General features: G+C 44.1%; 1 protein-coding gene across 4 annotated transcripts in view; it reads left to right on the forward strand.

The window, feature by feature from the left end:
- Window positions 1–492: 492 nt before the first annotated feature.
- Window positions 493–16,557, forward strand: part of LOC144507873 (ATP-binding cassette sub-family C member 9-like) — a 214,064-nt gene continuing 197,999 nt past the window's right edge. For all 4 annotated transcript variants that reach the window (XM_078235306.1, XM_078235308.1, XM_078235309.1 and 1 more), the window contains exon 1: window positions 493–754. In XM_078235306.1, coding sequence (XP_078091432.1) covers window positions 610–754 — 145 coding nt within the window. In that variant the 5' untranslated portion in view covers window positions 493–609. The remainder of the gene's footprint in view (window positions 755–16,557) is intronic.

Genomic DNA, 16,557 nt, shown 5'->3' on the forward strand with positions numbered 1-16,557 from the left:
GGCTGAATAGTCCACTCTGCTGTGACCCATTTATGATTGGGTGATTGATTTAAAGTAGCAGACAAATTATTTTAAATGCTAAATTATAAAGACTTAAAATACCCCCTCCCTCCCTTCCTCCCTCCCCACAGAGAAAGACAATTGCAAGAGATTGAAAACACAACTTGATGTTAACACATCATTCTGCATCCTCTTTGACAGACGCTGGGAGGCAAAGCGACCCTTACTGTCCAGTGACAGAGTCTGAGTGAGCTATTTAAATTTGTTCCAGGGCTGGATGACACTTCCTAATGGATCAGAGAGGCGAGAGTTTGCTGCAATTGATTGCAAAGCAATAGGGAATGAGTGATAGACTAGATTTACAGCTAGATAATCGCTGGAGAATATAGAGTGTGTTTGCAATCGGGTTTAGTTTTGGACAGAAGCAGTGTGAGTGTCTGCGCTCCAGGAGGGGGCGGTTGAGTGCCCAGCTCGCATCGGTTGGACCAGGGCTATATAAAGAGCCGCCTGGTCATTTCTGCACTCACGGGGAATGAATGGGTTGAAGATCGCGGCTTGATTTCACCCCCCTTCACTCACTCCCCCTCCGGAAAGCTGCCGATCAAAGACATGGCCCCGGCTTTCTGTGGCAATGACTCAGCCGGAGCTTACAATGTCGACGAGGGCGTCTTAAACAACGGCTGCTTCGTGGATGCTCTCAATCTCGTCCCTCATGTCTTCCTCCTCTTCATCACTTTCCCCATATTATTCATCGGTGAGTAGACCAAACGTTGTTCAGAGCGGGCTGGTGGGAAATGGGAATATTAACTGGGATCATGGAGGGAATCCCACTCAGGGCAATGGGGAGGGGGTGTGGTTGATTTGACAGATTGGCTGTAGTCTTCAGTCACTTTGCTTTTGGGTGCATTGTAACCAGACTTTCTCTCTCTCTCTCTCTCCCTGAGGTCTCTTAGAACAGAATCATAGAATCCCTGCAACGTAGAAGGAGGATGGTTTGGCCCATCCAGTCTGCACCAACCACAATCCCACCCAGGCCCAATCCCCATAACCCCATGTATTTACCTTGCTAGTTCCCCTGACACTGAGGGGCAACTTACCCCTTTACAGAGACAGGGTGGGATTTTCTGGTCATGCTCGCCCCAAAATCTCACCTGAGGACATACGATTCCCGCGGATGGGATGGGAAAACTCCTTCCACAGTGTCCCAATCCATTTAGGAACAGGTATGAAACCCCCAGAGCTCCTTCCTGGGACGTTAGCCAGCTGCTCGTGCCCTCCAGGGAAGGGGGACCCCATGCACTTAGCAAGTCAGTACGTGACTGAGGACCAACTATGCGGTCAACTATTACTACGCCCTCAAGTAGCCTAGTATCCCACTCAGTTTTCCTGGCAGTAAGATGGCTCCACAGCATAGAGTCATAGAGGTTTATAGCATGGAAACAGGCCCTTCGGCCCAACTTGTCCATGCCGCCCTTTTTTTACCACTAAGCTAGTCCCAATGGCCCATGTTTGGCCCATATCCCTCTATACCAATCTTACCCATGTAACTGTCTAAATGCTTTTTAAAAGACAAAATTGTACCTGCCTCTACTACTACCTCTGGCACCTCGATCCTGACACTCACCACCCTCTGTGTGAAAATATTGCCCCCTTTTGTATCTCTCACCTCTCACCTTAAACCTATGCCCTCTAGTTTTAGACTCCCCTACCTTTGGGAAAAGATATTGACTATCTCGCTGATCTATGCCCCTCATTATTTTATAGACCTCTATAAGATCACCCCTAAGCCTCCTATGCTCCAGGGAAAAAAGTCCCAGTCTATCCAGCCTCACCTTGTAACTCAAACCATCATGTGCTGTATCAGCCAGCATCTGCTGGCAACATCAGCAATGTTTGCAATGTTGTCCACCTCAAACATAAGAATAAAATGAAAAGGGTTATGTGGCCAGTGCAGGAATTACACATGGTTGCAGGAAAATTAGGCTTGATGGAATAAGTGGCTCATTACGTGATTTGTTCCTTTTGAGGCCTTTAGCTGTGGCTCACTGGAACATATGTTCACTTCTGAGCCTTAAGAGGTTGAGGCATCAAGCTCCAATTCAGTGACATATTAACAAAGTCTAAACAATGCTCCAGTGCAGTGCTGAGGGTATGCTGATGTGTCATTAGACTGTGGCCCTGTCTGCCTCTTGGGTGACTGCAAAAGATCCAAGGACAACACTTTGATAAAGAGTAGGGGGAGATGGGGGGTGGGGGGTTCTCCTTGGTGCCCTAGCCAATATCCATCCCCGAACGGATACAACCAGAAAAACAGGATGGAATTTCATGGCGGGATCTTCTGGTTCCAACAGCGAATATCACTGCTGTGGATTTCCTGGCAGTGGTAGTGGTGGGGGTGGAGTTTCATGCAACGGGAAACCCCGTTGACAATGGCGGGACCAGAAGGTCCCACCATTGGCCAATGGTGAGCCGCTTTGGCCTCTGGTTCCACCTCCACCACAAAACACACTGCCGGGGTGGGGGGGGGGGGTTGAATGTAACCGGTGACATTTTTGTATTGGATGTAATGTGACCAATGGGAACAAGATGTAAGGGTCAGCTGACCCAGTAAAACATGGAACCAATTACAGAGTGATGTAATAGTCAGCTGACCAGCTGATTCACTATAAATAAGGAACTATGTAGAATTGTGGGAAGTTTGGAGTGGCCTAGGGCAAGGCCGCAAGTTTGGAATAATGATGTTTCTTTATTAAACCTTTTCTTTGATTTGTAATTTGAAGTAAGTTTTGTTGTATTTCTATTAGCTGCATTTTGAAGAGTTCCTTCTGAAAAAACATTCGGGCGGGGGGGAGGGGGGGGCGGGGGATGTAAAATCCTGCCTGGCCATTATCACATTGCTGTTTGTGGGAGCTTGCTTAGTGCAAGATGGCTGCCGCATTGCCTATATATTGTCAGTGGCTACTCATCATTGGTGGTGAGTTTGTGAAAGGTGCTTTGTAAATGCAAAACTTTCTCTATTTTTTTCTCCAAGTCCCTCACAGCAAACCTTAATCATGGTTCATCAGTGTGATGGTGTGTGAGGAAGTGATTATATATTATGTCATTGTGAGCAAGTTAACTTTCTTTTTTTACCATTAACTTTGGCTTTCGTGTTTCAGGCTTGTTTCTTGTTACGAATTGGAACTTTCCAAGTGGGACCACAAGATTTTATTCCCTACAGAATTTTAAAGTATTTTGACCAAAGGGCAAAGGCTGTGATGAGAATAAATAAGCACACCATGTGGTCTGATAGCTCCATCATACATGTTTGGAAGCTAAAATAGCTGTATTTTTCATTTCTTTTAACATCTCATTAAGAAACAGAAGCATTTTGTGGGGTACAAATCACTGAAGCAGCCAACAGAATACTTTTTTTCAAACCATTCAAAAATTTTCATCACCTTAATGATCTTAGGACATGCATAAAATTTTATATGCTGAGTGACCGTGGCCCATTATAATTACATTTCTCTAGAATTTAGTAATAAATGGACTGTTTTCTCTGAAGTGTCATGTTTTACTGTACACAATGTCTATTTTAATGCTCAGTATTATCACTGAATTAAAATTGGCCATACATAAAATGAAATCATGCCACCCACCCTCTATCTTGAGAGGTTATTAGCAATGGTCAGATATGCATCTATCGGGCTGGTATTTTGGCTTTTAGATAATGCTGGTTGAATCCCACAGGGCATCCTTGGCATCTGTTCTTCATCACTCCTAACCCGAGGAATTTTACGGGATCAATTTGGGGATATTTTAGGAAGGGCTCTTGGAATATGCCTGAAAACAGATGGAAGATGGCCAGATTAGGCCTTGTGTATTAGCCTCCAGTGCATCTGGTAATTACACGGCCGGTCATGCAAGGAAAGAAAAGTCAAAGGAAACAAGACAAGGATTTACTCTGTGATCAATGGCACAGAGTGGTTTGAATTTTAATAGGCTCTCTCTGTTGCCTTAGCAATCCTGGAATCCTGGATGCTAAGGCCGCGTTCATCAGGTGCAAATCATGGGGAAGGAGTCTGATGATGTATGCCCATAATTGGAATGGGACCAACCACATAGGGCCGATATACCTTACGTTCTTGCCAGGTCTGACTGAGAATCCTGAACTCAATTAGGAGAGTGCAGGCCTGGCACAGGAATGCCAGGAGTGACATCTTGCCTAGCTCCTGGAGTTATGCCAAACAGTTGGCATGATTCCAATAGAAAATCAAGTCTGTAATCCATACAAATTAGACATGGCTACGCAATAAGAAAGGGTCACATCTCTACAGCACCTCTCACTACCTCATGATGCTCCAAAGCACTTTATACCTAATTAAATACTCTTGAAGTGTTGTAAAGTAGGGTGGCATGGTGGCACAGTGGTTAGCGGTGTTGCCTCACAGTGCCAGGGACCTGGGTTCGATTCCCGGCTTGGGTCACTGTCTGTGTGGCGTTTGCACATTCTCCCCGTGTCTGGGTGGGTTTTCTCTGGGTGCTCCTGTTTCCTCCCACAGTCCAAAGATGTGCTGGTTAGGTGTATTGGCCATGCTCCATTACCCCTTAGTGTTAGGGAGATTAGCAGGGTAAATATATGAGGTTACAGGAATAGGGCCTGGGTGCGATTGTTGTCGGTGCAAACTAGATGGGCTGAATGGTCTCTCTCTGCACTATAGGAATTGAAGAATGAGATGAAATGAAGTGATAGCGTAACATATTTATAGATAATACAGGAGTTGTCTGTAGCATTTGATTTGAGACTTTTTAAGCTAAAACACAGACAAAACAAGAAACATCCTTAGAACAAGGTCGGGTAGTAAATGTAGATGAAGATGAATGAAATCTTTGCAGTGTGTTCTCAAAACCTTGAAGAGGTAAAAACATGAAAATGATGATGTCCATGCCCATAAAGATGGGATTGAGGTTAGTTTGGGCTTCACATCTCAGAGTACCTTCCACCTTTCAAAGGAACCCTACGCGAGCTAAAAACAACACCTGGGTAAAGTAAAACATATAAGGTTCTATAGCAGCATCAGTAGACTCAGTGTAACTGGCAGCAGACCAAGAAAGCAGTGTATAATTGATAGGACTGTACTGGATCATTGTCTTCAAGCCAGGATTATTAAACAGACCACGGGCTAATTTATTTGGGGAACAGATAAGGTTCATCACTTCCGTCAAGATTGATGATGGTCAGAGAGCAACTCATGTACAAATGTACCAATATTTGAATGAACAGAACATTCTCTGATTTAACAATTTGCTCGGGGTGATTGAAATGAAGGCATCTACTTTAACCTCCAGTAGGTTTGGGCAGGTGAGGGAGTGGGTGGGGCGGGGGGGTGGGGGGGGGGGGAGGTGGGGGAGGTGGGGGGGGGGGGAGGTGGGGGAGGTGGGGGAGGGGGGGGAGGTGGGGGAGGGGGGGGAGGTGGGGGAGGGGGGGGAGGTGGGGGAGGGGGGGGAGGTGGGGGAGGGGGGGAGGTGGGGGAGGGGGGGAGGTGGGGGAGGGGGGGAGGGGGATGGAATGGAAATGACTGTAAAACACACTCAATTACTTAGATGTCAGTCCTGGAATGGTACGTGTCACTAGTCAGCTTCCTGCCTGAAGCGGATGGAATGTCTGCCGTTGGCCAGCAGGGAGTCTCCTAGTTATCCAGCAGCAATGGAAGTTCTGCCAGTGAGCAGGGAAGTGGCAGGGAAGAGGTTTCAGGAGGAGCTTGTGGGTGACAAGGGGAAACAGAGCCCTTGATATGGGTGGCTATAACTATTCCTTTGGGACTGGGAAGATTAGGAATTACCTTACTGTGATGATAGGTGCTTTTGCTGTCGATAGATTTTTATATTTAAGGGGATTGTTTTACAGGCAATCAGTATGTTTGGAGAGAATACTGCTCAGATGCTGGGAAAGCAGGATAATTACTCATGATAGCCATGTAGTGTTAATTAGGAGAGAGCTAATGGACATTTATTTACAAAAAGAAAATGTCCCTTGCAGTTTTTGATTTAAGGACTGGAAGGTGGGTTTAGGTGTGCCGTGTCATGTGACAATGTGATCAATGGAAAGAGCTAGGTATGTAGCAGAGGAAAACAGCTTTCAGTTCTGGGGTTTGTAAGCTGCTCACTCCACAAAATCTCCCTGAAAGCTTCAAGGATGTTTACACTCATTATACCAAGTATATTTATGGTTACTAACTGTATTTAAAGTGGGTTTTGAGTATGTAAGAAGAACGTTGCTCATTTGGAACTGAAACAGCGATAAATTAGAAATTAGAGCTGTTTCTTTTCATGTTTAACTATTGTTCAAATGGGTAACAGTTAAGAACAAAGAACAAGAACTAAGAGCAAAGAAAATTACAGCACGGGAACAGGCCCTTTGGCCCTCCAAGCCTGCACTGACCATGCTGCCCAACTTAACTAAAACCCCCTACCCTTCCAGGGACCATATCCCTCTTCTCCCATCCTATTCATGTAATTGTCAAGACGCCCCTTAAAAGTCACAAGCTGCTTCATTCAGTATACCTCATTAAGCTGTTTCATTTGTCAAAGTTTTGTAAAAATATGTTCTTAAAGGAAGTTTGTTTTACTATAAAATATCCCTGATGTGTCAGTGAAAGTACTCCTGGAGTTAAGCACCCTTTCCTCCCATTTATGTCAAAATAGAAAAATTGTTTGGGTCCAGTCTGGTGCCCGAATGTAATTTGGAATTTTGGTCCGGGGTCCTAACATTATGCACTCCACTCCACCCCCCAACCCAATAATCCCCCCACCTTGAGCTACTGACCTGCTCCTGCATCTCTGGGAAGCTGTGGTGAATTGAAACGTGAGTTTAAATCCACTTGCTGTCCCATTGATGTAACCAGGGCTCAGGTTAGTATACATGGAGGCATCTACCTGCTTCTGGTAGGGGCTTTTGCAATTGCACTTCAATGAGCTGTTCCAATGGTGGCCAATGGAATTCCAGTAGGATAAAGGTGGTAAGACTAAATGCTCTTACTTTAAAGGACACCCCGCCCCCAATCACCGCCCCCCCCCCTCCCCCCCACAACAATTCATTCTTTCCTGGGTGTGTTAGGTTTGAATCCCTCTTGGGTTTTACAAGAAACATTTTGGCTCAATTACGACAGAGCAATCAGGATTAACAGAAAGAGGAGGGGGAAAGTCATGCAGTAAGCTTCGAGATTGTCTTGGTGCCTTTCCAAAACAAGATATACCAAATGGTCACGTAACAGCGAATGGGGAAATGGCTGTCTGGATTGTAACCAGAGAAGGTTTAAAGATGGTAAGCTCCAAATGCTACACCATTGGGATGTGTGGATTATATTTAATGTCTTCTGCTCATTACTGAGTTCCTCTAATAGGGCAGCTTAAACTGTGTGACCATCACACATGTGAAAGAAAATGAAGAAAGCTCTGAATACAGAAGCTCAGGTTCGCTCCCTCATGGAGTCCATGACAGTTGAACCTCATGGTGGCTTCCACGCATATCTTTCCACCTGAGAATGAAGGAGAGCCAAAAGAGCTGTGGAGATTGAAGTGAATTTGAAGAGTGAGGGCTGTAGATAACTGAGGCTGGCTCCTGGAATCTCCTAGCCAGCCTCTCACGTTTTTCCTACTGTAAACGTGAAGTCATCCAGAACTCTGGTGCCCATGTCCTTTCAGACACAAAGTCTTGTTCATCCATCACACCTGTGCTCGCTGACGGTGAAGTAATGCCGCAATTTTAAAATTCTCATCCTTGTTTTCAAATCCCTCCATGGCCTCTTGTCTCCCTGTTTCTGTAATCAGTACTCTTCCACGTTGAACACCATTTGAAGGAACGACTGAGGGACGTTGTGGGAGAGTTTAGCATAGCCAATGCATCTAACCAGCACGTCTTTCAGACCGTGAGAGGAAACTGGAGCACCCGGAGGAAACCCACGCAGACACGGGGAGAACGTGCAGACTCTGCACAGATAGTGACCCAAACCAGGAATTGAACCTGGGTCCCTGACACTGTGAGACAGCAGTGCTAACCACTATGCCACCGTGCCGCTCATAATACTGCTACCTCACAGCGCAAGGCATCGGGTTCAATTCCAGTCTTGTGTGACTGCCTCCACATTCTCCCCATGTCTGCGTGGGTTTCCTCTGGGTGTTCTGATTTCCTCCCACAGTTGAAAGATATGCTGGTTAGGTGGATTGGCGGGGAAAACACGTGGGCTTACATAAAAGGGCCTAATTGGATGCTCTGTTGGAATGTCAGTGTAGATTCAATGGGTTGAATGGCCTCCTTCTGCACTGTAGGGATTCTATCATTCTGCTGCTGTTTTCGTATTGCCTATCCCTGTGTGTTCTTGATGAAGTTTCTCTCACGACCTCTCTCTAAACTTTGGCGGAATAATGATACTCAAACCCCACAGGAGACAGTCTTCATCTGCATCCAGATCACTTCTATGTCTGAAATATTCTTGTAATTCTCATTATCACATTATTTAGATCCACTTATTCATGATATAATTGAGCACTTTGCTGAACAGCACATGCTTACCCATTTCTTCACTCACTGTGCAAAGTAATTCACAGGTAACCCAGGGACTGAAAATAAATCTTTCTTCACAGGAATCTTGTAAGAATATAGGCACTTGCATGATCTGCTTGCTGAGATACAATATTTAATATAGCAATGACTGATTAAATAGTTTGGTCTTTGTGCTCTCTTAGCATTTCCTCAATGTTAGACATATTCTTACTAAATCCTACTGTAAATCACCCGGTACAGTTTAACCGTATCTTTTTCGGCACGGAGGCACAGTGGTTAGCACTGCTGCCTCACAGGGCCAGGGACCCGGGTTCAATCCTGGCCTTGGGTGACTGTCTGTGCAGAGTCCGCACTTTCTCCCCGTGTCTGTGTGGGTTTCCTCCGGCTGCTCCGGTTTCCTCCCACAGTCCAAAGATGTGCAGGTTAGGTGGAATGGCCATGCTAAATTGCCCCTTAGTGTCCAAAGATGTGTAGGTTGGGGGATTAGCGGAGTAAGTTGGGGGGGCAACAGGGATAGGGTGGGGGGGGTTGGGCCTGGGGATATACTCTGTTGGAAAGTCGGTGCGGACCCAGTGAGCCGAATGGCTTCTTTCTGCACTGTAGGGTTTATATGATTCCTCAGCCGATTCCTTCCGATTAGGTAGACTTTATTCCCTTCTCCGACCACCAAGAGGGGGCAATAGGATGGATCCTCATAATCCTCTCTGACACTAATTGCACCTCGCACTGGAACACTGTGCTTAGAATAACAATCAATAAGGGAACGTGATTTAGGAATACCTTATTCTGAGATGACAGGCACTGCTGCAACAATGAAAGTAAGTCGTGAATCTTAAACTTTCATTTCTACGGCAGACGCTGGAATTGAATCTTCAACCCTATTGCCCTCATCTTCCATGTGTTGTTTCCTTGTTCTCTGACTGAGTCCAACTCTTGATCTCCCTGTCTGTGACATCCATCTCTGTTTCCATATCTATTAGATGTGTATTTGAGAATCCCATCCTTACCGCCATCTTTCTGTTGTGTATGGCACTGAGTAATCTTGCACGTGCTCAGCTGCAGTCAACCTTTATTGAACTAACATCATTTGTACCTTCCCAACAGATCCGGTTCAGATCTTGCAATATACTATTCCTCAACCATCTTAACCATTCATTACCCCCTACCACCAGTACACAGTGGAAGCAGTAAGTATCGTAGGTAAGATGCACAGCAGTAACTTGACAAACGTCCTTTGACAGCACCTTCCAAACCCGCGACCTCTACCACCCAAAGTAAGGCTTTGTCTTTATTTGCCAAGGTCCTAAGCTCTACGATGCCCTTCCTAAATATTTCCACCTCTCTCTCCTCCTCTCAATATGCTCCTTATAATTTACCTTTTCAGTCATCTGCCCTAATATCTCCTTATGTGGCTCAGTGTGAACTACATAACGCTTCTGTGAAACACCTTGGAAACCTTTATTAACACAGCTACTATGCAATGGCTACATGAGCAATGTTTTCTATCAACATGATGCTGCCATCAGACCATAAAGATGTTCCACCCAGCACACAGTTGAGCAACATTGTGTATGAATTTCAATGCCGGTGTGATGGTACGGTATGTAGACCGTATGTTCCAGTGATTGGCTGCTTGAATCAAACAGCATGTTACTTCGATTGATCATAATAGGCAGAGTATCAACTGTACTCAACCAACCCATGCTCGCAAAATCCAAAACAAAATGTCTGCTGTTAGGTTGCTTCTGCAATTGGGCAGCACTTGCTAAACAGTCCTGAGTGCGCCAATAGCTACACTAACAACTGTTAAGACCCAGGCCAGAAACTCCAAGGTATATTGTGAAGTTAGCCTAGACCCTAAGTTTTACATTTGATTTTGGCATTGGTGAGAATAAGGTGTTTCATTCCAGGTATGATTCAAGTGACTCATTAAGAAGCTTTTATCAAACAAAGTTTATTTAAGAACACAGTTAGAATATAACAAAAAGAATTAGCATAACGTTTACTAATTGCAAGACTGAAACAGAACAAAGTATAATTTTAACAGCTAGCTATCTCTGTTGTTCCAATTTAAAAGCAATACCCCATAGACATACACCCTTCTTCAGAATTAGGTAGCACTAAAACAAGTATGGTCACATGATACTAAATTTCCAGCTTCTAGAACCTGTAGCCAGAAATCCAAACAGGCGTTTTCAGAGAAGGAAATATCCTCAAGATAGCAAATCAGAGAAGTAAACCTAGTCTCCAGCAACTTCCAGTTTCTCTCTCAACTACAAACCACATCTAAAAACAGCTAAGCTGGAATCCTTTGTGAAAGTCTGGCTGTCCCCAGTCATATGACCTGACCAGTCAATTATCCCAAACAAGCTCTACTCTGCAATTTCAGGGAAACACTAAAACAACAGAACATTGGATTAGTTCAGATTAAAATGAACATGATGCCAATTATAATGCTTCACTAACAACAGAGCACACCGGCTTCAGACAAAACAGCTACTATAAAATGCTGGGGCTGCTAGAAACATATGCAGAGGAACATGACTACAATACATTCCTTAAAGGCATGGTATCATCACACAACCAATTTAAGAGAATCAGTGTAGCTCATAAAGTGACTGATTTATGCTTGCTGCGCACACATTCATACGCAAAGACTTCTATAAAACAAAAGGAATATGTTGGGGAAGTCCAGAACTAAGGGTCACAGTCTAAGAATAAGGGTTAAACCATTCAGGACTAAGATGAGGAAGAACTTCTTCACTCAGAGAGTTGTGAATCTGTGGAATTCTCTACCACAGAAAGCTGTTAGGGCCAGTTTGTTTGATATGTTCAAGAGGGGGCTGGACGTGGCCCTTGCGGCTAAAATGATCAAGGGGTATGGAGAGAAAGTGGGGGTGGGATACTGAAAGTGCATGTTCAGCCATGATCATATTGAATGATGGTGCAGGCTCGAAGGGCAGAATAGCCTACTCCTACACCTATTTTCTCTGTTCCTATGCTTCTATGTTCAGGCTTTGTGCCTTTTGGAATTACCTGGCAGCCTGGGGAGCTTATCATCCTCATTGAATTCTCCAAGACAATGCCTCGGCCAATTAGTGCCAACTTGTCAAACAATTAGCTCCACTTTCTCCTGTGGTATAAATTGCTGTGATCATTTAAAATTTGGTATTCGATTGTTTGTCCTGATGAGTGCAAAATGAAAAACTTCAACAACCCGGCTCTTAGTTCAGCAATTTTGAATCTGTTTAGTTGGCAAAAGAAGAGGACACAATCTAAGTTTTGGAAATGCTGGAAGATATAAATAGTTTAGAAGTCAAATAATTGAAAGGTTGGAAGAGGTGGTGTTATTTCACAATAGTTGGGAAGAAATTAAGCAGAACTTCCCTTTAGGAGATTAATTTAGTTTTTGTTAATTGCACAGTAAGTTTAGAAAGAGTTGACTTGTGAGGACACGGGAGATTTTTTTTCTTACTTTCAGTTACGCTCCAAATCCGAAACTTTGGGGTGATAATGACTTTCAAGTCATTCCCATTTTAATCATAAGACTATAAGATAGAGGAGCAGAATTAGGCCATTCGGCCCATCGAGTCTCCTCCGCCATTCAATCGTGGCTCATATGTTTCTGAACCCACTCCCACTTTTTCCCCATAACCTTTGATCCCTTTACCAATCAAGAACCTATCTATCTCTGTCTTAAATACACTCAATGACCAGGCCTCCACAGCCTTCTGTGGCAATGAATTCCACAGATTCATCACTCTCTGGCTGAAGAAATTCCTCTTTATCTCGGTTCTAAAGGGTCATCCCTTTACTCTGAGGCAGCGGCCTTGGACCCTCGTCTCTCTTAATAATGGAAATATCTTCCCCACGTCCACTCCACCCAAGCCCTTCAGTATTCTGTAAATTTCAATGATGTCCCCCCTCATCCTTCTAAACTCTATCGAGTACAGACCCAGAGTCCTCAAACGCTTCTCATATGCCAAGCTTTTCATTGCTGGATCATTCTCGTGAACCTCCTCTGGACCCTCTCTAAGGGCCAGTACATCCTTCCTTAGATACGGGGGCCCAAAATTGCTCACAATACTCCAAATGTGGTCTGACCAGAACTTTATAAAGCCTCAGCAGTACATCCCTGGTTTTGTATTCTAGCCTTCTTGAAGTGAATGCTAACATTGCATTTGCTTTCCTAATTACCAACTCAACCTGCAAGTTAACCTTAAGAGAATCCTGAATAAGGACTCCCAAATCCCTTAATCCACTAAGAATAGGATAGATTTTCCTAAAAGCATGGGAATTGTGAATATGATGATCAGTTATCCCCTTTAAAAGCATGAGGGAATAAGAGGTTCTTAATCAGCTGACCTGTCCAGGTCTGGGGTTAAATCCGATACAAGAAATAATCACACTGGTGCGTCTCATGATAAAAATCTGAGTCTCACTCGACAACTGCAAGGTACAAGACACATAACAGCATGCTTGTTTTAAAGGTAGTACTGCCTCCTTGATGCTAAAAACTAAGGATAAAGGAGTGGAAAAAAATAATACTGTTAAAGAATGAAAGAGGGTTGAGATTGTCACTGGGAGACAGATATTTACGAGAAAACGATCTAAGCCCCTAAACCAAGCCGTTAGATTCTCCATCCCTTAATGGTTTCCCAGAAAATACTTATGTCTTTTCTTGGTTGGGTTCTTTTGAATTTCTCCATGAATAATCGTCCCTAGATATTAAACAGAAAGATTATGGAAGTCTCAGAAAGATTATGCCTGCTCCACAAAAATTCTACTTGCAGACACCCATATAATGAATCATTGTTTTAGAGCTTGAGCATGTTAATTTAAAAACACTTTACCATCACACCGTATAAGAAAGCTGTCTTTTATCTCATGGTGGAGTGTGAGGAGGTGTTATTAATGTTAATGGTGTGGCTGTTTAATAAATGAATAACTACCATAATTAATGATGCTATAACTATTTTACTATGGAACAGATTTGGAAAATATGTTAAATATATCAACAGCAGTATTTCTTAGGACACCAGAATGACCAGTGTCTAATATTCTAATAAGACAAGCTTTGATGTTGTTTTCCCATATACTGTAAATAATAAATTATTGCAGCAGAGAACAAGCAGAGAACTAGAACAGAGAACTATTTATATTTTATTAATGGCCAGCCCAGAATGAAAAAACAGTTCAAACCAGTATTATTATCTCCCCATTTTACTGGTGTTGCATTTTATAGTATACAAGACCAGTATCCTTTTTTCCCCATTTTGCTGTTTTTTTCCTTCTGGGAGACTGGACTTTTCTTAATTTTTAAAAATTCATTCGTGGGACATGGGCGTCGCTGGCTGGCCCTATTGCCAATCGAGGCCCTATTCCCTTGGAGGGAAATTGAGAGTCAACCACATTGCTGTGGCTCTGGAGTCACATGTAGGCCAGACCAGGTAAGGACGGCAGATTTCCTTCCCTAAAGGACATTAGTGAACCAGATGGGTTTTTCCGACAATCGACAATGGTTTTATGATCATCAGTATCATAGAATCATAGGCTCCTACAGTGCAGAAGGAGGCAATTTGGCCCATTGAGTCTGCACTGACCACAATGCCACCTAGGCCCTATCCCCATAACCTGATGCAATTATTCTATCTAGCCCCCCTGACACTAAGGGGCAATTTAGCATGGCCAATCCATCTAACCCACACATCTTTGGACGATGGGAGGAAACCGGAGCACCTGAATGAAACCCACACAGACACAGGGAAAACGTACAAACTCCACACAGACAGTGACCCAAGGCCGGAATCGAACCTGTGTCTCTGGCGCTGTGAGGTAGCAGTACTAACCACTGTGCCACCGTGCCGGTGCCTATTCTTAATTCTAGATACTTTTCATTGAATTCAAATTCCACCATCTGCCATGGTGGAATTCGAACCCGGGTCCCCAGAACATTAGCTGTGTTTCTGGATTAATAGTCTAGCGATAATACCACTAAGCCATTGGCTCCCTTGTGAGAGAACCAAAAAAATGTACATCTTTACTTGACCGCTTCCTCACCAAGCTACTCTTCCTGGTAGATCTGTCCTTAACAATATTGGTGACCATTCCACAATCCTAGTAGACACAAAGTCCTGGCTTCACAGTAAAACCCCCCACCCCTCAAACAGTGCAGCATTTTCTCATTGGAGTGTCAGCCCAGATTGTTTTGAGCTCAAATACTGGAGTGGGACTTGACTATACTGGGACTATTGGGCTATATTCATTGGAATTCAGAAGAATGAGGGGGGAACTTATTGAAACATATAAGATTATGGAGGGAATAGATAAGATAGAAGCAGGGAAGTTGTTTCCACTGGTGGGTGAAACTAGAACTAGGGGGCATAGCTTCAAAATAACGGGGAGCAGATTTAGGACTGAGTTGAGGAGGAACTTCTTCACACGAAGGGTTGTGAATCTGTGGAATTCCCTGCCCAGTGAAGCATTTGAGGCTACCTCATTAAATGTTTTTAAGGCAAGGATAGATAAATTTTTGAACAGTAAAAGAATTAAGGGTTATGGTGAGCAGGTGGGTAAATGGAGTTGAATCCACAAAAAGATCAGCCATGATCTTATTGAATGGCGGAGCAGGCTTGAGGGGCCAGTTGGCCTACTCCTGCTCCTAGTTCTTTTGTTCTTATGAACCCACAACACCCTGAGTCAGAGGTGAGAGTGTTACCAGCTGAGCCACAGTTGATGTGTACCAGTACCAAACCCAGTGAAGAATGAGAGACAAATATTTGGATTTTAAAAGGCACATGTCAAAGAAGTGAAGGCTGGACTACATTCTCAGGCTTTGACGGTGATGATTGCCAGAGCACCAGCCACATTGTAATTACTGGAGTTTTGTGAAGGTTTTACAGATTCCTGTGGACCCATTAGCAGAATGGGAATTATTCTACAACGTAGGCTGGAGATGCACCTCACTGTGAAGAAGAACATCCTGGTGACAGATATAAATCTGTCTTTTACATGTTGTAAACTGTCCCAATTGCACAGATTACTTTCAAGTAATTTTCCATATTTATTTTTTCTATGCCATTCACTAAGTTGTATCATGAGGTTGTAGAAGTTTGCAGCAGAGCACGGGGCGGCACGGTGGCAGAGTGGTTAGCACTGCTGCCTCACCGCGCCAGAGACACGAGTTCAATTCCCTGCTTGGGTCACTGTCTATGTGGAGTTTGCATGTTCTCCCCGTGTCTGCGGGGGTTTCCTCCGGGTGCTCCGGTTTCCTCCCATAATCCGAAAGACATGCTGGTGAGGTGCATTGGCCGTGCTAAATTCTTCCTCAGTGTACCCGAACAATGCCGGAGTGTGGCGACTAGGGGATTTTCATAATAATTTCATTGCAGTGTTAATGTAAGCCTACTTGTGACACTAATAAATAAACTTCAAAACTTAAGCTGGGGACCATTTGACCCATTGTGCCTGTGTCCGCACTTTTCCAGTCAAACTACGACTAATCTCCCAGTCCCGGTTGCTTCCCTGGTGTATCTTTGTCTGCTTTCCAAATCCGACCTTCCTCAGGTGAAGTGCACTCCTGCCTCCATAATCACTGCGGCAAAACATTCCACATTCCAATAAACCTCCTTCGGAAAGATATTTCTCCTAATCTCTCACAGTTTCCAATTGGTCGATTTCCGAGTTACCCAAATATGCCTGACCTACAACGTGACAGAGTGGACTATCCGTCCATTGTCGAATCCACCCACCTTACATCCCATTCAAACCATTGGGCTGTAAGGCGGGTGGTGTCTCTAATGGCTGTGCAAGCCATCAGTTTCTTCTTATATGTTCATGAAATGTGGGCATTGCTCGCTGGGCCAGCATTTATTGACCATTCCTGAGCGCAATTTAAGAGCAACCACAATGCCGTGGATCAAGCATTACATGTAGGCCAGATCACATAAGGACAGCAGATTTCCTTCCCTAAAGGATATTATTGAACCAGATGGGTTTTTATGACAATTGAC

The sequence above is a fragment of the Mustelus asterias genome, chromosome 19, assembly GCF_964213995.1.
Source record: "Mustelus asterias chromosome 19, sMusAst1.hap1.1, whole genome shotgun sequence".
NCBI classification, from domain to species: Eukaryota; Metazoa; Chordata; class Chondrichthyes; order Carcharhiniformes; family Triakidae; genus Mustelus; species Mustelus asterias.